The following is a 24,579-nucleotide window of genomic DNA, read 5'->3' on the forward strand; positions in this document are numbered from 1 at the left end:
ACTTGTGAGCATAGCATAATATAGAAACTTGTAGAATCACTATGTTGTATACCTGAAACTTATGTAACATTGTGTATCATTGTGTAACATTGTGTATACTCAAAAAAAAAAAAAAAAAGACAAAAGAGAAGAAAAGAAAAGACCAGGTAGACTTGACAGAGGTGCTGAAAGTTTCCTGAAATGCTCGTGGCCACTTTTAAACTATATTTAGGCTTTGGTGGTCATTTCCCAACCCAGGATAGTGGGCCTCTCACCCTATAGACTGGTTTTAAGTAGATGCTATTCTTTAAATACACAAGCGGGCACTTCTGCATTTGTGGACATGTCTGTCTCCGTGATTAGTCTGACGCTTTCTCTTGCAACCATGTCTGCTTCGCTTACTTGGTCTCTCCCTCCCACTGTGGCCCTGATTGCACAATGTGGCTTCCATTTCTCAGTTTTTGTGGCGGGGGGTTTCTCTGCTGCAGACTGAACACCACTCTGCCAGGGGAGACTTTCTTCAACCTTCTTTCCAGAAACTACTCTGGCCTGGTGTGCTCTGACGGTATGGTTGGTCTTGCTGAGGGGGACACTGATGGGCTTGAGCCTGGGGCAAGAACAGACACCTTCATCCCTGGAGAGACTTTCAACCTGAGTTCTGGTGGGACATACATCATGTTGGTTAATGACAGATGGGAATGGCTCATCAGGCAAATATGATGTTGATAAGGACCCTGAGGAGTCATTAGGAAGAGATTTTTTTTTTAAGTTTATTTATTTATTTTGAGTTGGGGTGCAGAGAGAGAGAAAGAGAATCACAAGCACTTGTCAGCACAGAGCCCGACTCAGGGCTCTGTGAGATCATGATCTGAGCTGAAATCAAGAGTTGGATGCTTAACCTACTGAGCCACCCAGGCACCCCACTATGAAGAGCCTTAACTGGTTCTAGAGCTTGACACTTCACAGCAAGTTTTGTAAAGTGTTTGCTAAAATACCTTGGTTGGAAGGCTTTATACTATCAGAACAGACTTAGGTTGGTGATCAGGTTTGCTTATTTTGTTATGTGTGTATGTGTGTGTGCCTATCTACCTATCTATCTATCTCTATCTATCTACCTATCATCTATCCATCCATCCTACCTATCTCCCCATCTCTGTACATCTTTAAAGCAATCTTCCTAAGAAACAGTCAATGTGATACTTTCTGAGGAGTGATGCCTTAAAATATTGCTATGGATGTCATTTGGAAAACTTGGAACTGTGTAAATATGTAAAAATCTATATTATACCCATTGGACTTTAAGCTGAGAAGCCGGATTCTCTGTCCCCTGTTCTCTGCTGAATACCATGTATATAACACAATGGCAGCACAGAAGTGCTTGGTGACTGTTTTTCAGTGGAAAGATATTCCTACAGGCTTATTATAGTGAAGCTATAATTGTGTCTCTACAACTAAGTAGAGACAAAATGGTATGGGACTGCTTTCTCTACTTCTCCAAGAAGGTTACTGTATGTTCTAATATTCTATGCCTGAGATGCCTGAATGAAGGTACGAGAAATACACCTCCAATTTTTTTTTTTTTTTTGAGTTTCAAGTGACTGATTTAACTTTTCTGTCTCCATTTCTATGAACATGGAATGGGACTAGCTGGAGCAAGTGTTTCAAATAGTAACTTAAAATTCCAAAATGCAACATAAATAGATCATAGGAAGTGGCTCACCAAAAACCTGAAGACGACTGCTTTCAGGAATATTGACAAATTATCTATACTAATTGGTGCTGCATTGTGATAAAGGCTTGGGTTCCATCGCCATTTCCGGGTTCAACTCCAAGCTTAATGTCTTGAAGCCATATTCATCACCATATAGGAGTGTAACATTCATTACCTACCTAGTGCCATATATAGCAATTGACTTTTGTCAATTGACTTTTATATTAGTTTTACTGTTGAGTTTGCTACCTACTTGCTTCTCTGGGGCATTTATAGCCACTTTGCTCTCGATGGTTGAAATTCGGCATATAAAAGTCAACATCTGTTGCATGAATCTAATCTCTTCTCATTGTTTGGGAATATAGCTCCCCCTTTATTTATTTATGTTTTACTTCATGTCAAATATTTTAAGGCCATTTACTCTATAATGTTCCCTCTAAATTGCATGGGCTTTGCCTTGGAATGATGGCATTTTCAAAGGTGGTATTCCAGAAGTCTTTGATCTTTACTTATTGTATGGCATGTGACCCTTTTGGCTCAGGTAGCCTTGTGCCTCAAGTCTCTGGTTTACAGAATCCTTAATGTAGTTCATGGGCACTAGCTAGACCATTCCTTCCTGAGATGTTCCTGTTTTTCTCACCAGCCTGTGTGGGTTTATGGACTGGATTAAGGAGCAGCAGTATGGCGAGAGGGGAAATGCCTGCTCAGCCTGTAGTTCGTCATCACATTTCCCTGGCATAATTCTCTGTCACTTCTGAATGATCTGAAGGGAGCTTTGAATTGGGTGCAAGGAAGCAGGACCACAGAACATTGATAACATTCTCCCTTTGTGATCTTTGTGAGCCAGGAGCTAGTGAAACCCCTGAGTACAGGAAAGTAGGGAAAAGCAGGGCTCTGTACCCAAATGAGAAAAATTAGGGGAAGGTTTAGAATGATCAGATTTATAAAAATAAATTTAAGCCTGCAAGTACTCCTAGAAATGGCTTCCACGGTTTTCTTAGAGAAACGTCTAGGGGAGAAACTTCAGCCAAACAAAAGATTAATGAAAAATTATGGCAAAAGGAGTGACAGTATGTTGTGAATCTATTTAATGAATTAAAACCTTAATCCAGGGATTAAGATTCCAGAAGAAATTATAGACATTTTAACCCCTCACAGTGTAGAAAAGATACTCAGAACACTTAGCTGAAGAAAGAAAATAAAAGAAAAGGTAGAAGATAGGGTGAACAGGCCAATCTTCTTATCTTTTAATTTCTGAGAGCTGAACGACATTATAAGCAGCAGTGTTTTGGAAAGGTAAATGCTAAAATATATATATTCCGCTAAAATCAAGTGGTGGAAGAGAAGGAAAAAAAAACCCCAGAAATTAGAAAAATATACTAATTTTGTGATTACCTATAATCTTAAGCTCATTATAAAAGGAACCATTAAGATAACAACACAAAAATACATCTTCAGAAGAAAACGAACAAAAATAAAGAATATGCAAACCATATGTGAAAAGATTTTTACAAAGCACAACATAAAATATGATGAGGGGAGCTAAGAACAAATACACCCATCTGGCAGATCAATGGATTCGATGGAGTCAGAGGGGGTAATAAGGACACGTAACCACACACAGACACCTTCTGATGTCTTTGAGTTTTATGATGGTGCGTAAGAGACATGCATTTACTACAGTACAAACTGTACGTTGAACTTTAAATTTTGACCTCCTCTGGGGCTAGCAATATGAAGTATGATCCTCACACGTGATGCTGGGCATTGTCTAGTCAGCCATGAGATCACTAGCGTCCACAATCAATTCTGTGTCCATTCAACCACTGTTTCTCACTTCACAGTATTCAATGCATTACAGGAGATATTCAACACTTTGTTATAAAATAGCCTTCGTATTGGATGATTTTGCCCAACTCTGGGCTAACATAAGGATTCTGAGCACATTTAAGGTAGGCTAAGCTATGTTTGGTGGATGAGGTGTATTAAATGCGTTCATGACATACAATATTTTCAATTTATGATGGATTTATTGGGACATAATCCCATCATAAACTGAGGAGATTCTGTCCTGGAAATGACTCAGGGACTCAGAAAGATAAAACGTGGAGTGGTCAGGATCGTAATTGACCAAGGCTGAATACAGGATTAAAAAAAGCAATTCAGGTGTTCCAAAAGAAACAATGGTCAGAGTACAATCTAATGCTCTGAGAAGCCTGGCTATCTGTGTACAAATGGTGTAGATTAATGTAAAGGGAATCGAGGAAGAAATATCTAGAAACACATTTCGAAAGAGGTTGATAGAACTCTTTCAGTCTATGACAGATCAAATGGGCAAAAGTAAGAATAAGGAAGACCAAGATGACAATAAATAATATGAATCTGATTAGCATCTATTGAATTATATAACTCCAATAGAAAATATATTGTAGCCAAGACTGCTAGGTGTCCCTGATATCTATCTTTCTCTATTTCCTTTAAATATAGGGCTCTGAATTTTAGCTGGGCCTGAGATTTCACAGAATAGAGGTACATTTCTGACCTCCCTGTGGCTCTGGTTGAATTCTGCCACTGTGATTGAAGCTACATGCAGCTTCTCAGAAGTGTCCCAAAGCAAGACAGTTGATGGAGCCTGTGGACTCCTTTATTATATTAATTAAATATAATATTAAAAATGAAATAATTTTATTGAAACCTAGTTATTAAAGTATTAAAATTAATTTGTGATAGTGTATAAACATCTTTTTCAACACTTTAAAAAACAAGAAAAAAAACCCAACAAGGTCCTGTGGCAAGTGTGAATGACTGCCTTAATTGCAATGCCATGGATGTAAATTATATTTGGAGATATTTGAAACAGATATCAATTCTTTTTTTTCTACTTGTATATATTAACTCAATGTAGTGACGGTTCTTTTGCACCTTTCGCATTCATTTCAAACAAGCGGTTCTACCTCCTCTTGGTCTGTGTGATGGAGCATATTCTTCTCTGTCAGGACCACGGAGAAGGCATCCCCACTCATCTTCCACCTTGTGGATCTCTTAGTTATGAAGCAACCATAAGTACATCTGGGAGAATATGGACCTTTATTCTTACTTGCACTTGGATATCTTGGTTTTACTTCTGGGTCTGTCCCTATTATCGTCCAGAAAATCTACCAGTGGGGGAAATCAAATAATACCCAGGAATAAAGGTTTGAAATAAGCTTTGCTTTGAAATAAGCCGCAAATGAATGATGTTTAAGTATCTTGCTTAACCGGGGCTGATGTCATATGCTTTTCTAAAAGTAGTTGTTTTTCTATCAGAATTCATTAGAGTCTTGGGTTATGTTTAGAAGATGAAATGCAGATTAGCTTCCAAGGTAATTCTGGTGTCAGACCAGACACGTTCATGTAGGCCAGACACTAGCAGTTGCTGCATGAAATGTCCACTGGGTGGAGCCACTTAAGGCTGTAAGATACAGGTACCATGAAGGCCAACGCTTGGCCCCACTTCTAATTCTGGCCATCTGTTAAAAGCATTAATATGCTAAAACATGGCCACAATTTTATATACTACAAATGTTTACTTCATATATTGTCTAGAATGGTTGTATGTAATAAATAAATTGAATCCTTATCAAAAAGCATTCTGCGATCACTGGGCAAGTTTAGGACAAGTTGAGCACTAAAAAGTGGAAAATATGAATAATGTCTGCAACTTACATGTGTCAAAAAATAAGATGGACTAATGGGGGGATAGAGTGTAGATGAAAAAATACATGAGAAAGCAAGTGTGGTAAAATATTAATTATGGACTGTAGTTGGCGGATATATAGGTGTTTGCTATGAAATCACTTCAACTTTCCTATATGTTTAAAAATCATTATATAATGTTGCAAGAAGCAAAAAATGTTGGTAATTGATTATAAAATATGTAATAAAAGAAAGGGAATGTTAATCCAGATAGAGAAATATGATCAAAGATAAGTCTATTCTTTTCAGAAGAATGTCAGGGAAGGAATATTGAAGAAATGAAAACTCCCATTTTGCAATTCCCTAGTACTAATTGATTCAGGAAAGGGTCATCCATGGATGCAAAAACCATTGGGTGAAATGTGTTGGGGACCTGGATATTCACATAGCCTTAAATGTCACCCCGCCCCCCTACCCCCCGCCAACAGATTACTTACTAATTAATAAAGAGGGAAACATGCCTTGGTAATGGAGTGCTGTGCTCATCACCATCCTAACCAGGTCATCACCACAACAGTGGAGTTAAATTTCTACAAATGCATTATGTATATTTTTAATTTCTTTTTTACATGCAGTATTTCCAGAGCTGAAGCTACCTAAAAGTCATATAAAGATAGAACTGTACATTCCAAGACACCACTGACCTCCTGCCTGGTTGCCTTTCACTCTTATTGTAGCTGTGATATTTGTGTTGATAATTTGTGTTTGGTAAATGTGTGATTTCAGCCCGGACAAGCTGTTCTTAGAGCAATAATATAACAATGCCTGGACTCCTTCCTTACTGGGCCAGGCACAGTGCTCTGCACTTCCTCACACACTGCCATACTTAACCCTTGCTTCTCTGGTATTTGCATCTCTATCAATTCATAGGTAAGCATCCTTTCTCCTTCCACTAAAAACCAGTCTTCCATCTGCACTTGCTGGCTGCTATGGTCAATGTTTGTGTGCCCCTAAAATTCACCATGTTGAAATTCTAACCTCCAAAGATGATGGTATTAGGAGATGATGCCTGTCAGGGCTAGGAGATGGTGTTTAAGTCATGAGGGTGGAACCTTCATGAATGGGAATCGTGCCCTTAGAAATGAGGTCTCACAGAGATCCCTGACCCCTTCTACCATATGAGGACACTGTGAGAAGGCATTGGTTATGAACTGGGAAGAGGGGCCTCACTAGAATGGGTCCATGCTGGTGCCTTGATCTTGGACTTCTAGCCTTCAGAACTGTGAGAAATAAATGTTTGTTGTTTATAAGCTTCCCAGCTTGTGGTATTTTGTTATAGCAGCCCAGATAAAGGCACTAGTTCCATTTTCTTGCCACATTTTGTCTCCCACTCATTCCAATATGTATTCCATTCCTACCACTCCATGGAAATCACCCTTGCCCAAGTCTTTGATGGCTTTCATGTGCTTAAATCCAGTTTTCATCATCCACAAGGGATTGTTTCCTCCTTCAAATACTCTTGTCCAACTTGTGATATCACACATTGCTAGTTTCCTCTTGTCACCCAGACTTCTTCTCTATTTCCTGTACCATATCAGCCTTTCAACTCAACCCTTAATGTTACATATAGTTCCTTGGGGCTCTGTCTTAGGCATTCTCATTCACTCCTCTAACAAATATTTTTTGTGTACCTACTATGGACTAGGCAATGGTTCCTATGCTGGTTGCTGGTCTCTGTTCTCAGGGAATTTAGAAGATGCCAGCCATAATAATAACACAATTAATTATTTTCTTACAATCATGATAAAGACTTAAAAAGTTCAAGTCCTGCACCTTATAATGCTTTTACAGATTGATTAGAATGGACTTGGCTGTGTCTGAAATTCCAAAGATGCATGAGGGAAACAGAAATGCTCTTAACAGCAAAACATCTTCCTATAGTTGAGAAAAAAAATAAAGAAACAAAGATATAACCTCTTTGACTCTGTCAATTGAAACTAAAATTCTTCTTATTCTCATTTCTTTCTCTGATTTGTTTTTCATAGGTAAATCGCCAGTCTGCCTAAAGGGATCAAAGGTTATTATAGATTTTTTTTTTTAATGAAAATGCATTTCATGCCAAAGCCTAAATCACCTGCAGGATGAAGTCTTATTTGCTCGGGCCTGCCTTATTCTTGTGTTATTTTGGGAAGTCATGGTCACTTCCTAAGTATTGGTCTCATCAGACCATTATCAGACTTACCAGACTGTTTCATGCCACAATAGTTAATAGTGAGGCATGAAAGAGGATACATGCACCATGGACACTTGAATTTGCTTACGTTTGGAAAAACATTGCTTCTTAGCGACTCCTAAAATCACCTTGGTCATGAAGCACCTTTTCCCAAAGAGCACTGACTAAATAAATACAAATTAATTATAAATACATGGATAGAGCCCATAAAATTTTTTTTAAGAGATGCATTTGAGTAAGTAAGATATGGATCATAATGAACCAAAGTATTTGAAAAATAACTTTATAAAAGTCCTTTGGAAGAGACACAGATGCTGGGAGGGAGCCAAGGTCTCTCAGTCTGGCAGGGACCCAAGGGGCTTGACGTTTACATTTGACGGCCATTAAAACAATTCAGAGTTGCCTGTTGGTGTCTTCCATAGTTATCCATCAGTAGATCCCAGTATCTACTATACAAAGAGGCGGCCTTCATAGATGGGTTTCAAATTTTGGTTTGGCCCCTGCACCAAAATAGCATTCCCAACTAAATGGTTTGGTTAATGGTTGCTGATACTTGAGCAATTTGCTAGGTTCTAGTGCTTTCCACTAATCTCCCCTTAGTCCTTTGATGCAGGGTGTTATGGACCTATTTTTGAATGGGGAAGTAGATGCAGAAGTTAGGTAACTGCCTAATGGCAGTCTGGTTCTGAAGCCTCAACTCTTCACCCAAAGAATTTATGTTTTACTTTCCTCATAATGATTCACTATGTGACTTTTAACCTGTGCCCTGCTAACCCCCACCCCTTCCCAGTCTGACTTTTCTCAGAAGCTCACCTCTCTCTTTCCTCTCCACTTCCTCCTTAAGAAGGGGCCCCTTGTTATCTTCAGCCAAGATCAAAGTCACATGCAGTACAGTCAGTTCTTGGACCATGATAGACCACGTCTTCTTCCACGTGTGCTTTCAAAATGCTTCCACTCTTACTTCTTTCTTCCCTCTTCTCTGACCTCAAGACCTCATGTTCTACAGGGAAACAAGGAAGTAGCCATCTGGGTCAACAGGAAGCCTAATGTTTGCTGGCTCCTGGAAATGTCTCTGTTGGCTTTGTGTGTGTCTTTGTCTCTTTTTCCCTTCCTTGCTGGATCCAGCATACCATGTAACAAGACCTTTGCTCCCACCTGCTCTATCTGCTTGGGTCTGGCCCTTAATTAAGTAATTTACATTTCAAATCCTCCTACTGCACAAGTTAGGCCAGTGCCCTCTAATCAGCTTCCTCCGTGCAAAATGTTTTCTGAAGCAACGGATTCAGGTGTATGAGAAACTAGGACACAGTAATTTGAAAATAGAAAAATAAAAACTTTAAAAGCTAAAAATGTTGTAAGAAGTGATATAATCCAAAGGGAGGGACACTGAGAGGCAAGTAGGACCCACTGGGGCACAGCTGCACAACTTTATAGATTGTGCTGTTTGGAACTATGTTATGTTCCCACAGTTGAGCAGGTGGAGGGAGTAAGGCAGCTGGAGAATCCACAGGGAAGCAGGTATGCCTATCCTGGCTTCTGTTTAACTATGACTGACACTTTCTTATGGTGCAAAAAGCCTCGCCTCACATTAATGGGCTATTTTCTGACCATGTTTCATGGAGGAGTTTATACCATTACTTTGCTTACAACCCCTTATCATCTGTCTGGCTAGTTTACTGTAGAATGTTCCCGAATCTGCAGAGAGTAGAAATTCAGTTTTAAACCTAAACTTATCATTGGTTTCGGATTCTTGGGACCAAGATTTTGAAATCAGTGAAGAGTCTTGAGGTGAATCAGAACTGGCCTCTATTCCTGTCTGTCTCTCTTTACTACTTTTCTGTTTCCCTGTACATGTGTTGCATATCTTCTCATCTGGGGCCTTGACTTCTCCACATAGTGCCATATGGAAAAAAGTAATTTTTGATATGGTAGCTTGTGGAATTATTTGTGTCTTACTGGTTATTTTCCTTATGCCTAGCGCCCATTGAGTTGGTGCTCACTATATATTCGTTGAATGAATTAATGAATTAAAGCCTGGAAGTGTTCACTGGGAATATTTGGGAAATATTCCCCAACTCCCTGTCTAGATGAGACCACCATCTTGTGTCATGAGTAACACTTTTTATAAACTGTGTTGTGCTGATTTGCCATTGTGAACTAATTTTAACCAAATGGTAGCTATTTCCTGCTTTTTGCATAATGCCTGGCACACTGTCAATAAATTTTCGTTGAGTCAATAAATGTCATGCTTTATGTCAATGGGTTTTGGCTCTTGGAGGAAAAGCAAGCAAAGCCTTGAAATCACAGAACTAGGGGATTGAAAGGAACATTGAGAAGTCTTCAGTTACATTTCCCTGTTTCTCAACTGAACCATTCCTGGTAATCATCTACTTTGTTCCTGAACACCCACAGGAGGCTCTCTCACCGTGTGACTCATAGTGTTTTCCTAAGAAACTTGTCTTTATTTACTTCCAGAAGACACAAGGCATGCATGTCATCTTTTTCTTTTCTTTCTTTCTTTCTTTCTTTCTTTCTTTCTTTCTTTCTTTCTTTCTTTCTTTCTTTTTTAACTTTTTTTCCTTTCCAGGAAAAAGAAGAAACAATTAGGCACGCCAAGGCGGTAAGTGGCTTCTGGGTCAAATACCTTTGCCCACGTGTGGAGTAGAATTAGATGCCTCCAAATCTAGATCCCGGCTTTGAGTGAAAATCATATACTACGTCTGCCTAAATCTACAATCTGAAGACACAGTTCTAAACTTCTGTAGCACGATAGAAACTTGGGGCTCCTGCTCACAATAATCTGTTCTGTATAAAAGTCCAAATACTCCCACTTCTGATTTTTTTTTCAGTTTGACACATGACAGTTCAGCTAGCGTCCAGGGCCAGCTTCTCATCAACATCAACAATGTCTAGATGAGATGGGTCAGTTGGTGCCACCACCTTCATTTTAAGTTAAGACACCGTGAAAAATAATAAATTCAGGGACTGTGGAAGAAACCAAATCCCTAAATCTTTCCCCTCTAAGATGTCATGGAAGTGCCTTGAGTTCTTAGTCATCTAGGCTGTTAGAAATAAGTCTAGGTATGACCTGATTTGAGGATAGAGGAGAAAATTTTTTTTTAACCTTCTTCACAAAGACAATTATTGTCATGTGTTTTCTGTGTTTCAACTCACCTGTGGAAGAAACACATCTAGATAGTTGTAGCCAAACTTGTCCTGAATTAGTGGAAACCCCTCATCCACCTGGTGTGATTCATGTTGACCTCCCTCAGGGGATTAGAGAGAAACAATGCTCTTCCTCTTTACTTTGCATAATCACCACCAACCTTGAATTTCTCTATTCAAATTATCTAGGCCAAACATTCTTGGACTTAAATGACCTCCCAAATTTTGACCTCCATTTAACAAACTCTTTAAACCCCACTGACTCACCAGACATTTCCTGGAATAGGTCAGCTTTTCTCTGTGTGTGTGTGCAGAGTGGAGACGTATTTCCCATCGAGTTCTGTCTTGAAATTTTGTAAGTGGGTCCACACCCAGCTGGCTTAAGAGTGAGCATGGGTTCTGTGGCTCTGAGGGCCACATGTGGTACAATCGATACTCATAGGCAGAAGGAAACTTCATTTGGGATTCTAAGAAACATCATTTAGTAAAAGTATTCTTTCAAAAATTGCCTGAATTTTCACCCTTAGAAATTCTGAGCTTTATTTGGACTCTCTTGCTTTCCTCTTTTCCTCTTCTCTGGATCCTTCTCCTTCCTTTGACTTTGCAAAAATCTTTTGGTTGTCCTATTCTAAAAAGACTTACCCTAAATATGGACACTTGATAAATGTGGTATTTGTCAAGTGGGGAAAATTTATATTTTTTAAAGCAACACTGAAATAATTGGATACCCATGTAGAGAAAACAAACTTTTTTTTGCTTTTAAAGATTTTATTTTTTTAAGTAATCTCTATACCCAATGTGGGGCTTGAACTCATAACTCCAAGATCAAGAGTCACATGCACTACTGAGTGAGCCATCTAGGCACCCCCCAAAACAAAAACTTGATGCCTGCCTCACACTATACATAAAAACTAACTTCAGGGAGAGTAGAGTCCTCAATGTAGAAGGAAAATAATAAGCTTTTGGAAAATATGGGAGGGTATCCTTATGATCTTGCAGAGTAGAAAAAGATGTCTTAAACAGGATATATAAAACAGAAACACCTGATAAATGGACCCCAAATAATTAGCTTTTGTGCATCTAAATATTAAAGAGTGAAAGACAGTTTCAGTGGTTGAAGGCATTTGTAAACCATATAATTGGAAAAGGGCTTATATTCAGAACATTTAAAGAACTCTTTCAAATCAGTAGGAAAAAGACAGAATCCAGTAGAGAAAACGGGCAAGAGACATGAACAAGCATTTCACAAAGTTGGCATCTAGTGGCCAATAACATAGGAAAATTAAAATGAAATCTCAGTGTTACACTACTCACTACACATCTACCAGAATCACTGAAATTAAGAAGCCAGATAACTATTGGTGAGGCTATGGAGTAATAGGCACTTACACTCTGTGGATGGAAATATAAATTAGTAAAACCACTTAAGAAACCAGTCTGGCATTATTACTAAAGTTGAAAATATATATGTATTCTCCATGACCTAGCAATTCCACTCCTAAATGTAACCCCAAATAAATTTGTTACATATGCGCCAGGAGACATGTCTAAGAGTATTCATAGTTGCATTTGTTTCTAGAAGCTCCTAAAAGCTCCAAGGATAATGGCACAAATGTCCACCTACAGGAAAACAGATAAATTGTGTAATGTTTATGGAGAACACCGTATATCAGTGAAATTGGATGAACTCCACTTACATGCAACAGTATGGCTGAGTCTCAACAATACAAAACTGAGCAAAAGAAGTCAGGTACAAAATGATTTGTCTTGCCTAGTTCTATATAAATGTTTTAAAATAAGCAAAGAATTTTCCTGTAACTTTCTATTTATATAAAGTTCAAAAATAGGCAAAAACAGTGCTTGGGGATTCGTAACTATACATTAAGGTATAAAGCAAAGCAGGGTAGTAATTACCATAAGGTTGGGGTCATTGTCACCCCTGTGGGCAGGGGCAGTTGTGACAGATGTGCAGGATTGGTGTGTCAGAGCTGAGGGATGCCAGTGTCCTATTTCTTGATCTGGATGGCACTTTATAATAAGCTGTCTAGTTGGCTTTGTGTGTTTTTCTGCATGTTATATTTCACAATGAATTTTTAAAAAATAAAAAAGCCCCCCTGCCTGCAGCCCCAATCTTGCCTCTTCTGAGCCTCTCTTCCCTGCTCTTCTCTCCACCAGGGGAACTTCCTCTCTGACTTCATTTTCCCCAGTTTCCCAGCTCCCACTCATCACACAAACTGCCCCCCATCCCACCCCTGGTCACCAGTGACCTCCTGGTTGAAAAATCACATGAACTGTCTTTGCTGTTAACCTTGTAGTTCTCTTTTCCCTTGGCTTCCCCAGACCCTTCCCTCTCCTGGTGCTTCTCCCCTTTCCCTCCTTGTGGCCTCTCTGCTCCAACCTCTGACTGCTCTAACTTTCCAGTTCCTGAAGTACCGGGGCTTCCTGGGTTTCCTTCCTCCTGGTGTCATCCATGCCACTGGCTCACTGTTATGTGATCAGCCCCCAAATGCATGATGTTCCCTCCAGGGGACTCCAGGTGCCTTTATCCCTAGAGCTTCCTGCCTCCTCTCCATTTTCTTCTAGGGATATGAAATCACCCTAATTTCAACCAACAACCTCAAAATGAACTCATGGTCTTCCTTGCTCCAGCCCTATTTCTGTCTTTCCAGTCTACATAAAGAAAATCACTTCTAAGTTGAAATCTCAGGCTAGAAATGTTGACTCTCTTTAATCTGCCCCAGCACTGAGACATACTATTATTTATGTTCACACGGCATGCTAGGCACTTGCTATGGTCTGAATGTGTCCCCTTACCTACCCTCCCACCCCCTGCCAAATTCCTGTTTGGAAAATCTAATGCACAATGTGACAGTATTAGGTGGTGGGGCCTTTGAGGTGATTAGGTCATGAGGGCAGAGCCCTCATGAATGGGATCAGTGCCCTTATAAAAGAGACTCCAAAGATCTCCCTTGCACCTTCTGCCATGTGAGGACCCAGCAAGAAGATGGCTGTCCATGAGGAAGTGTGCCCTTGCCAGACACTGTTCTGCTGGTGTCACAATCTTGGATTTCCAGGCTTCAGAATAATAAGAAACAAATTTCTGTTTATAAGCCACTCAGTCTGTGGTATTTTGTCATAGCAGCCTGAACGAACAGTAGTTTTTTAAAACATATATTACATACTTAAAAAAAATGTATTAACTCACTTAATTCTCTCAACACCAGGATATGGTATTATTATCCTACTTTAGAGAGGAGAAAATGGAAACATTCATCGCCAGAGCAGCTCTTAACTCACCCTGACTCAATGCTAATTGCATGGCCAAGGGGGCCTCCTACGAGTATTGGTACTTCTGTCCAGTGCTGGTTGTTACCACCTCTAAGCTACAATCTGATTATCATACCAACCTCCTAAATGTCGTCCCAACCACACATAAATCTCTTTCCATTTTGTCCACCTTCAATGGGGGTATCAATAATTTGATAGTGTAAATTCTTTTATTATTTTTTTTAAGTAGGTTCCGTGTTGGGCCCCATGCCCGTCTTGGGCTTCAACTCACGACCCTGAGATCAAGACCTGAGCTGAGATCAAGAGCCCGATGCTTAACCGACTGAACCACCCAGGCACCCCTTGATAGTGTGAATTCTGATCTATTCTTTCCTGATGCCTTAGCCATTTGGAGGCCCCGTGATCTGGGGCCAGCCTGTCCCCTGTACCTTCCCTGGAGCCCCTGCTCCTCATCTCCTCTATCCCCAGCATACATATTCTTTCAGGCCCCTGGGCCTGTGCAGACAGTTCTCTTTGCTTGCAGTGCTCTGCTGACACCCCTCCCTGTTCAACCAGGAAATCCCTGCCCACCTCAGAGACTCCCCAGTCAACCCAGCTCCACCTGCTTATTTATTTATAATGTACTTGGTGCCAACTTCCAGCATTGTTTTTTGTTTTTGTTTTACATCACACGTAATTGCTTATTGGTTTCTGCCTGCCTTGTTCCTGGAGGGCAAGAATAGTGTATTATTCCTTCTTGAATTGGTATCCCTTTCCAGCAGTGGTCTTATCTAGGGGGCAGTTAATGGTTTTGCTGAGTAAATATGTATCTCTGGAAATTCTTGTCAAGCAGCAGGCATTGGAAGAAATAACCTTGTTTCTGCTCGTTGGTGGTGGTATGTGGTATTCTGCTGGGTTTGAGATGCCGTGTTCTGCACCCTGAGACCTAGAGGTACTTTTTTCTTTCCTTTTCTCTTCTTTTCTCTTCTTTTCTCTTCTCTTCTTTTCTTTTCTTTTCTTTTCTTTTCTTTTCTTTTCTTTTCTTTTCCCTTTCCTTTCCTTTCCTTTCCTTTCCTTTCCTTTCCTTTCCTTTCTTTTCCTTTTCTTTTCATGGAAGAGAATGAGGGAGAGAAAAGAGGACTATCTTTGGTGGATGTGTGTCCTCCTCACTGACTGGGCTACCAGTTGCTGGTGACATGGACCCGCCTCCCTTGCAGACATCTTTGTCTTGCTGTCATACTCACTTTGACTCTATTCCATTCTAGCCCTTCTATTCTTTTGAGCCATAAAAGGCCCTCTGCTTTATGCTTTTTTTCTCATTTAACCCTTATGAGGGGAATCAGGACATGCTGCCCCCAAATCTACCACTTTGGCATGAGAATTATCTTGAGCTGAAGGCAACTGAGAAAAAACAAACACAGAAAGAGCTCTTCATTTTTCCTCTCTCTGTCTAGAGCAGGGACGAACTTTCCCTTGTGTAGGTGTCCCATAACAGGCAGAGGAGAACAACACTTGTCACTGGAAACAGAGATGGTGCTAAGATTGCATAAACCTCACTGCCAAACCTTATCTCCCATTAGCTGCCCCCATGTCTTTCCTCATCACTTTCCCATAATTTCTTGGCCCTAAGAGCTTAACCTCTCTTTTTTTGGTCTAATCACTGCTCCACAATTTTTTGTCCTTTGTTAAAATGGTACATAAGACCCTGAGTCTTAATGTTTCTTTGAATTTTTCATTTATTTTCTGTGAAGCTGCATGAATATAAAATGAAGAATATTAATAAAATTTGTATAGCTTTCTCTGGTTAATCTGCCATTTCTCAGTTTAATTTGCAGATCTCAGGTGCTGAATCTAAGAGGGTAGAGGAAAAGACTTTTCCTCCCTTACACTTATGATCTATGAGATGAAGTTCAGTGTGACCACTGTGTAGACAACTGAACTGAAGCTCAAGGAAGTTACAGTCACATGTGGGTAAAAGATTTAGGACTTGTGCCAAAGCTCTTTTACCTTCCTTGTTCCCTCCTTTGTTAGTGCCTAAAAGTTTGTTTTGCCTTTTTGGTGATTCTGAATCCCAACAGATTGCTGACACCTGTTTGTTTGGGCTGCCAAGTCAGCTTAGGAAAGGAAGCACAGCTAGGGACATCCCTGAAAAACTCTCATCCCAGAGCCAGTCAGAACAGGCTGGTGTTTCCCTGTGACAGGACTCTTTCTAGGCCTCTGCAGCACCCAGTTCCAAGTTAAGCAGCATTAATCACTCAGTGAGTTTTGGTTGATGACATGAGACTGGTTTGCATAACCCGGCTGCACTGGGGCGGGCACCCAGGCTCCCATCTGACAGGTGCTTTGGGAGGTGGTGTAAGAGAAAGAAAGCCTGAAGTGCTCCCTACATCCAGGATCTGGAGTCTCTCCATTCTTTCCTTCTTACCAGCTCTTTGGAAAATATTGGCAGGGCTTGTGAACCTGAAACAAAAGCCTGAGAAGACAATCTTGTTTCTAAGTGACAGGGCAAGTTAGGGATCAAAACAAGTTGTACTAAAAGAGACTTTTCAGGTTTGTCAGCCCAAAAGGAAAAAATCATAGGTTTAAAGAGTGTCATGAAAAACTCTTATTGCGTTCCAAGAACCCCACTGGTTTTGTCTGGGAATTTGCCAAGGTTGCGAGAAATGAGCACTGTGTCCATTTACTTGGTCTCAAACACAAGATAAAACTTCCGCTCACCTGGAAGCCAGTGTTGCTGTAGCCCTCCGCTCTGGCGGCCGTCCTACTCTTCAGCTCCACGAAGTCTTCGCTGCTCATGGCATTGGTTGGGCTCTGAATTCTTTTCAGGTGTCTGGTCTAGAGTTTCCTCCGTACCTGAAGGAACATCAGCCTCTGCTGATGTCAGAATGCCACCTGCTGTTGTAGGAACCTGGGCACGGCTTACATTTGAAAACTTAACAATCTGTGGGGCGGAGCAGGAGTGATAGGTGGGTGGGGTGAGGCCTCCAGTTCAGGTCCACCCACCTCATTAATCTTCCCGTTTAGGATTGCTGGCCCATTTTTACTTTGGAAAACTCAGTACACAGAGCAGAAAAAGACACTTTCTCAACAGTCACCAGTGAAATAATCTATTTCCTGTGGGTGGTATTGGGGACTAGGAATGGTGTGGGGTGGCAAGGAACATAAGGGCTGGCTGCTACCAATTGGCCACTATTCTCTGCTAGGTCCGTGCTCAGTACTTTGTATACGGTTGTTTTGGTTTATCTTCAGGACAAGCAAAAACTGAGATGTGATAAAGTAAAGTCAACAATTTGCTCAGGGTCATTTGGCTAATAAAGGGACAGTGAGAAGTCAGCTCAAAGTCTTTTTACTACATCCCTGTCTACAGATCGGTTTGCTTTCAAAAAACCAATTCCTAGAAATGCAAATATGCAGCAGATAAATGGAACGTGACCAACTGCTCACTTAATAAAAGGATTCTTCACTTTAGGAAATTATTAGCTATAAGATTCTTTCAAATAGCAGTTTCCCCTAGTACGCTTAAAATGAATATAGTTGTGTGGCCTCTGAGGAAATGTGAAAAATGCTAATGATAAGTGAAAAGCTAGAATTAATAAATGGAATACTGCATACAGTAGATAAAAGAATAGAAGAAAATATCAAATGTAATTATGATTATTTCTGGGTTGTGGTTTTTATGCCTGGTTTTTATTTGCTCTTTCTTTGCTGAGTTTTCTATAAAGACCATGATTTATTATTATTATCATGATATAGACTATATAATAATTAAAAGCTCACTGGAACCACATTGCCTGGGTTCAAATCCTGGCTCTACAACTTACCACAGCTCAAGAGCTAAACCCAGCCAGCTGTTTATTTTTAGTTTTTATTTAAAAAAATTTTTTTTAATATTTATTTTTTGAAAGAGAGAGAGAGAGACAGAGACAGAGACAGAGCACAAGCGGGGGGAGGCAGAGGCAGAGGCAGACACAGAATCCGTAGCAGGCTTCAGGCTCTGAGCTGTCAGCACAGAGCCCCGGGACAGCAGGGCCAGAACTCATGAACCAGGAGATCATGACCTGAGCCGAAGTCGGACGCTTAACCAACTGAACCACCAGGTGCCCCGCCAGTGACATATTTTTAAACATAAACCCCAAGAGCTAAGAATGGCTTTTAGATTTTTAAGTGGTTGGGAAAATTCGAAAGAACGAATATTTCATGACACATGCAAACTATACAACACATGCAAATTGCAGGCCCCAGAAATAAAATTTTGTTGGAACACGAACATGCCCATCCCCTTGTGTATCATTTATGGCTGCTGTTGCCCCACAAGAGTAGAGCTGGGTGATTGTTACAGAGACTGCATGGCTGGAAGTCCAAGATATTCACTACCTGGCTCTTTACAGAAAATCTGTGTGGATGCCTGACTTACTAACCACGTTGAATTTGGGCAAGGTACTGTGTTCTCTGTGCCTCAATACCTCATCTATAAAATGGACATAATAGTTCTGTTTCACACTGTATATTACTGAGATGACAAAATGGGATAATAGACTTAAAAACACATGGAATGGTGCCTGGCACATAATAAAATTGTGATAAGGTAATGCTTATCTTAAAACCTTAAAAAGAAAAGGCACAATGATCTCTGAACAGTAGTGGGCATGGGCTTTAGGGACAGGCTTTCTCCCTGAGGCCAGGTACACCTGTCGTTGAGCAGGTGATATATTGCCCCCTACATAGGAAAGCATAGCACCCCCACCAGACTGGTGGTCAGGTCAGTCTCTCCCCAAATCCCCACCATATTGGCAGCATGGAAAAGGTGATCTCTGACTTCTCACTGTGTGCTTGTGGAACCCTGGTCGAAGTCCTCACCATTTATCAACACCATCGGAGCTTTCTTTATGCTTTCCTTCTTTAATGATTCTCACTGATGAATGGAGACTTAGGAATTTTTACCAGTTCTCCCCCATAATTGTGATATGCCATAATAAGTTGTTGCCATGTAACCCAATGCAAAAAGTCCCATTGGAAGTGATCAAGAGGGGTGCAGATAAAAAGAAAGTAGATAATATGGGAAGCTTTCTTTAAAAGTTCTTTTTTAATGTTTATTTATTTTTGAGAGAAAGAGAGAGAGAACAGGGGAAGGGCAGAGATAGAGGGAGACAGAGAATCTGAAGCAGGCTCCAGGCTCCGAGCTGTCAGCACAGAGCCTGATGTGGGTCTCGGACCCACGGACTGCAATATCATGACCTGAGCTGAGGTTGGATGCTTATCCGACTGAGCCATCCAGGTGCTCCGATATGGGAAACTTTCATTGTAAAGTTGTTGGAAAAAGCCAGTTGCTGAAGTTAGATATCAAGAACTGTCATAAACTCAAAGACTCAATCTGGTTCAGGTTTACAGAAGATTTTTACTCTCTGGAGGGGAAAAAACCCCCGTTTATTGTCACTTACGGTTATAAGTGCAGAAGCTTGGCTCAAATACCTGAAATTCCTGCCGATACGCTTTTATGAACCTTTTAAAATGCACAATCCAGTGTTTTCTCTGTCCCTAGGCTGTTAAGCCCGTTAGTTTGAAGAGTGCAAGAGTATTTGAGAACACATCACTGTGCAAGCAAGAGCACTGTATAGTGTTGATTAAAAGACACAGTGACCTGCCCCTTCCATACTCCATCTACACCAGTGAAAAGGAAACATGGAGACCTACTTAGAATAAATTATACATACAACTGTGATGCTAAAACATAAAAATGATGGTCAGTTACAGGGAAGTTTGGACTTAAAATGCTATCTATCTAAACCTATAGTTAAGATCTTTAAGACCTAATGAAAATTCAGACTTTCTTTGCAGCCTAAGAATTAACTTGAGTTATGGGGCTATCACTTAAAATGATTGGTACCTTGGTAGAAGTGATGGCTCATTTTTCCCAATTTGCACATAGAAATCATGATCAGAAAATGAGGTGAAGGACCCTTTCAACTTTACAAGACCACATTTTAAATCATTCCCCAGTCATGCAGAATCATTATTTGTAAGGAATAAGTTGTGCCAAAGGCCAAAGGAATGATCCCTTAACTCTTCTGAGTCTCAGCTGTTTTCGTAGTGTCCCTCAAACTCAATTTTAAACTTTGAAATCATTGTGTAGCGACCAAATTACTGGGATTTTTAATCAAATAATTTCTATATTCCATTCCCCAAGAGTTGGCTTCCGAAGACTGAAAACCCATGGGTTGTGTGGACAAGCTCATTCAAGAAAAGCAAATGAAAATAACCTCAAGCTCCTCCAAATTTATTAAAAATATGAAAGTAAAATGGGGTGCCTGGGTGGCTCAGTTGGTTAAGTGTCCGACTTCAGCTCAGGTCATGATCTCGCAGCCTTACGTTGGGCTCTATGCTGACAGCTCAGAGCCTGGAGCCTGCTTTAGATTCTGATTCTCCCACTCTCTTTGCCCCTCCTCTGCTCATGCTCTGTCTCTCTCTCTCAAAAATAAATAAATATTTTTTAAAAATTAAAAAAAAAATGAAAGTAAAAAGAAAATGAAATACATGATAATGTATCTTGCCTTGTGCATGAAATTCTATACTAAGGTCACTCTTTTGGTGACAGTGCTTCCAAAAGGAGTAAAATTAATTGTTAAAAATCGTGTGTAACATTTGTCCCATGTTAAGAATGATGTATAATATGTTATAGCATGAGTTTTATCTGCTCCCTGCTGTTCTCCACCAAGGAACATTTCATGTATTACAGATTAACATTTGTTTATACATTTTATAGTTTAATAAACCAAAAATGTAATCCTGGGATGCTTACAAAGCTTAACCTAATTAACCGACTCTAACTATTCAGATCATTCATGAGAAAAAAAACCCAAAACAATAATGTATATTTGAGATAAGAAATACTTTGGGACGTTTTGCAACAAAAAAATCCCTTTTGCTTTTCAACACTCCCACTGTTTGGGGTACTAGAAGAGGCCAGCCATAGCATTTATAGTAGTCAGAGATCGGTCAGAAGATATGCAACCTGAGTAATACCTGTGACTTAAGATTGTTTGGCTGTCTATATCACTTTATTTTTTAATTTATATTTGTATTTGTATTTTATTTTTTAATGTTTATTTATTCTTGAGAGAAAGAGAGACAGGAAGAGAGACATAGAGAGCATGAATGGGGGAGAGGCAACAGAGAGGGGGACAGAGGATCTGAAGTGGGCTACTGACAGTAGCGAGCCCATGTGGGGCTTGAATTCATGAAGCATGAGATCATGACCTGAGCCAAAGTAGGAGGCTCAACTGATTGAGTCACCCAACCAGGCACCCTATTTTTATTTTTTTAACTAATCTCTATGCCCAATGAGGGGCTCAAACTCATGACCCCAAGATCAAGAGTCACATGGTCTCCTGACTGAGCCAGCCAGGTGCCCATGTCTGTACCACTTTAGTTAAAATCCTGGGAAGGATGACCTTGGCCCAAGCGCAGACCAATAAAGAAAGGGAGAGAACTAGTGTCTGTGGAGCACTGCCAAGTGCCTTTTAAGTACTTATGTTGTTTCCATTTTGTCTTCAGAACAACCCTGCAAATGAGGTATTAACATCCCCATTTCACAGATGAAACACCTGAGGCTCAGGGACACAAATTGATTTTTCCAAGAACATTAATAAATGGCAAAGTCTAATTTGAACCCTGCCTCTATCGAGAGTTCTAAGTTCTGTAAAGAAATAAAACTCAGGGGAAGTACAACTGAGTTAATACCTAAAAGTGCTCATTCTATCAGTGGGGAAAGCAAACCACAACCATGCTAAATGCAAAAAAGTGAATAAAATGGAAAAATGATACGGTTGTCATGATAGCAGAGTTTCATCCATCTGTGTACTTTGAAATCCTCAAAAAATGTGCCAATGCTTAGTTGAGGAGATTTGTTAGAAGGCCCAAGTATTGGCCTGCCATATTGATTCCACTGGAAATGAATGTTTGGGCTACAAGCTATGGGAGGGCTTTAGCCATCTTAGTCCCTGCTCTCTCTTCAGTGCTCTGGGACAGAATAGGCTCAAGGCTAAATAGCTTGTCCATTGCTCAAAGGAAGAAAACTGAAATCTTTACATTCCGTGTAGCCCAGAGATACTTGTGAGTTGCACAATGAGTTGTTAGTGAGATGAGTTCACACTGGCCAGCTCTCCCCAAGAACCAGGGCTGGGAGTGGGGTGAGGTAAACAAAGAGCCTAGGGTACAAAGTTTAACAAGGCACTCCTCTCAGTGCCTTGCAAGTGTAGGATCAGCACCTGAAAGTAGTGAAAGCCTTCTTAAATTTGGCATCCTAGGCACCTTGCTCAGCTCACCCTGCTTCTGGCCCCGCCAAGAACAATCTATGAGTTTATTTTGGACTAGTATAACATAGGAGTTAAGGGTACAGACTCTGGGTGTGCCTGGGTGGCTCAGTCGGTTAAGCATCTGACTTTGGCTGAGGTCATGATCTCATGGCTCGTGACTTCGAGCTCTGCATCAGGCTCTGTGCTGACAGCTCAGAGCCTGGAGCCTGCTTTGGATTCTGTGTGTGTGTCTCTCTCTCTTCCCCTCCCCACTTGTGCTCTGTGTCTCTCTGTCTCTCAAAATAATAATAATACAACATTAAAAAAAATAGAGTGCAGACTCCAGACTCAGTTCAGCTTCCAACCAAGGCTTTGACTCTTAGTAATACTAACTAGCTAGAAGTTCAGGCAAGTTACTTACCAGTAATCTCTCTAAACATCTGTGGTTACCTGAAAAATGAGGTTTATAGTTCTATCTATCTTACAACAGGCCTGCTGTGGAAAGTGGTTCACATTGGAGAGTAAGAGTGTACATTCTCAAGATTCCAAGGAAAACTTGCCAGTCGCTTCCCAGAAAGCAACTCAGAGTGGACCTCTAGAGCCTGCTAAGTGTCTAGTAGAATAAGTGGTTAAATAAGGTTAACTAAGAGAGTGACGAAGAAGCAGTGATTTTTGCCTGGGTTATGGTAATGGCAACGTAGCCCTTGTGGATGACCAAAGGCTCTCCAGGAAGCCCATTCTTGAGTCTAGGATTCTTGAGTCTTGAGATTTCCAGAGATAAACATCTTCCCCTTTATTCTGTTAGTTCAGAGAAAGACACAGCTGTGTGAGTGGTCTGCAGAAAAGCTTCATACTGGGCTGGGTCTGTGTGTAAAATTTCCCCAGTTCTCACCCATAAGAGTGGTTGGCGGTAGTGCCAGCTGCATTCTTTTGATGTGGTCAGGTGAGTTGATCTTGTGTGATTTAAAGGTCCATGGACCCAGCCCAAGGTTTGAACACTTAGGTATCACTCTCTAAGGACCACAGTGCTGGTCATTCTCTTGTGGGAAACACTCACTGTCCCTTTTCACAGGTGAGAAAACAAGACACAGTTCATGAGGGAATGGCGGGTGGTTTGGGATGGTTAGCTAAACAAGGCTATTATGGGGGGGGGGGAAACATTGCAATTTCTGGAAAAGAAAACACTCAAAAGTGTTTTATCATTTTGTAACCATGATGGCAAGAATCATGAACAGGTGTTAAACCTAGCTGGAAAACTTTGATGAGAAGAGCATTTATAATGTTGAAATTTAATAATTGTGACACCTGAAAGATGCCATCTTAACCAAAAGGTCATCAAGAATGGGACAAAGCAAAAAAAAAAAAAAAAAAAAAAGAAGAAGAATGGGACAAAGCTACATCACGTGCCTCCTGATAGGCTGCACAGAAGACAGATCACTTCTGTGATACTTCTGCCCCAAATGTATAACTTGAATCTAATAATAAGGATGTTATAATCAATCACAGGATATTTTACAAAATAACTGGCCTGTATTTTTAAAAATTGTTAAGGTCTTGGGAGGCAACGAAGGCAGAGAGGCCATTTCACATTATAGGATACCAAAGATACAGCGTGAATAAATGCAACATATCATCCTAGAGTGGGTCCTAGACCAGTGTTAGAAAGGACAATACAGGGACAAATTGGCCATGTTTGAATTTTGGTCACAGCATGTGTCAGTGTTAAATTTCTTCATCTTCATAACTATATTGTGTCATGTAAGAGAATGTCTTTAGGTAGACATTGGGTCTTTAGGAATAGAAGGGCATGATGTCTGTAATTTATTCCTGAATGGGCTTAGGAAAAAAAGCAATGACAGGTAAACGTATATGAGTATATGAGAAAATTTAAAAAAGCAAATTAGACAATGTGTTAATGGTGAATCTGATTAAGTTATGGGAGTTTTTGTTATGTATAAATTTAGTCTCAGTTATGTATGTAGACAGTGAAATGGTTAATTATATATTTATATGTGTATATATATATATATATATATATATATTTCCTCTTTTACTAGTTTTATTTTGCATATGGAAAACAAAAACCAATAACAGTGCTTTTCTTCCCATTCATATGGATTTTAGGAAATGACTGCCTTTTCCCCTGGAGAAATAGCCCACAGACAAAAAAGTAGCACCACACTGTGAGATCTGTGAGTGCCGCAGTCAGTAGCTTGAAGATGACCCCCAGGGGCAGGGAAGAAAGCAAGTGTGTCACA

The 24,579-nt window shown here is 40.3% G+C and overlaps 1 protein-coding gene across 1 annotated transcript in view; it reads right to left on the reverse strand.

Moving 5' to 3' along the window:
• SLC28A3 (solute carrier family 28 member 3) overlaps positions 1-17,170 on the reverse strand; it is a 60,595-nt gene extending 43,425 nt beyond the window's left edge. Inside the window, exon 1 of the mRNA XM_007087624.3 lies at positions 16,749-17,170. Within this exon, the coding sequence (XP_007087686.1) occupies positions 16,749-16,826 (78 nt within the window). The 5' untranslated portion in view covers positions 16,827-17,170. The remainder of the gene's footprint in view (positions 1-16,748) is intronic.
• Positions 17,171-24,579: the final 7,409 nt, after the last annotated feature.

Source organism: Panthera tigris, chromosome D4 (genome assembly GCF_018350195.1).
Source record: "Panthera tigris isolate Pti1 chromosome D4, P.tigris_Pti1_mat1.1, whole genome shotgun sequence".
NCBI classification, from domain to species: Eukaryota; Metazoa; Chordata; class Mammalia; order Carnivora; family Felidae; genus Panthera; species Panthera tigris.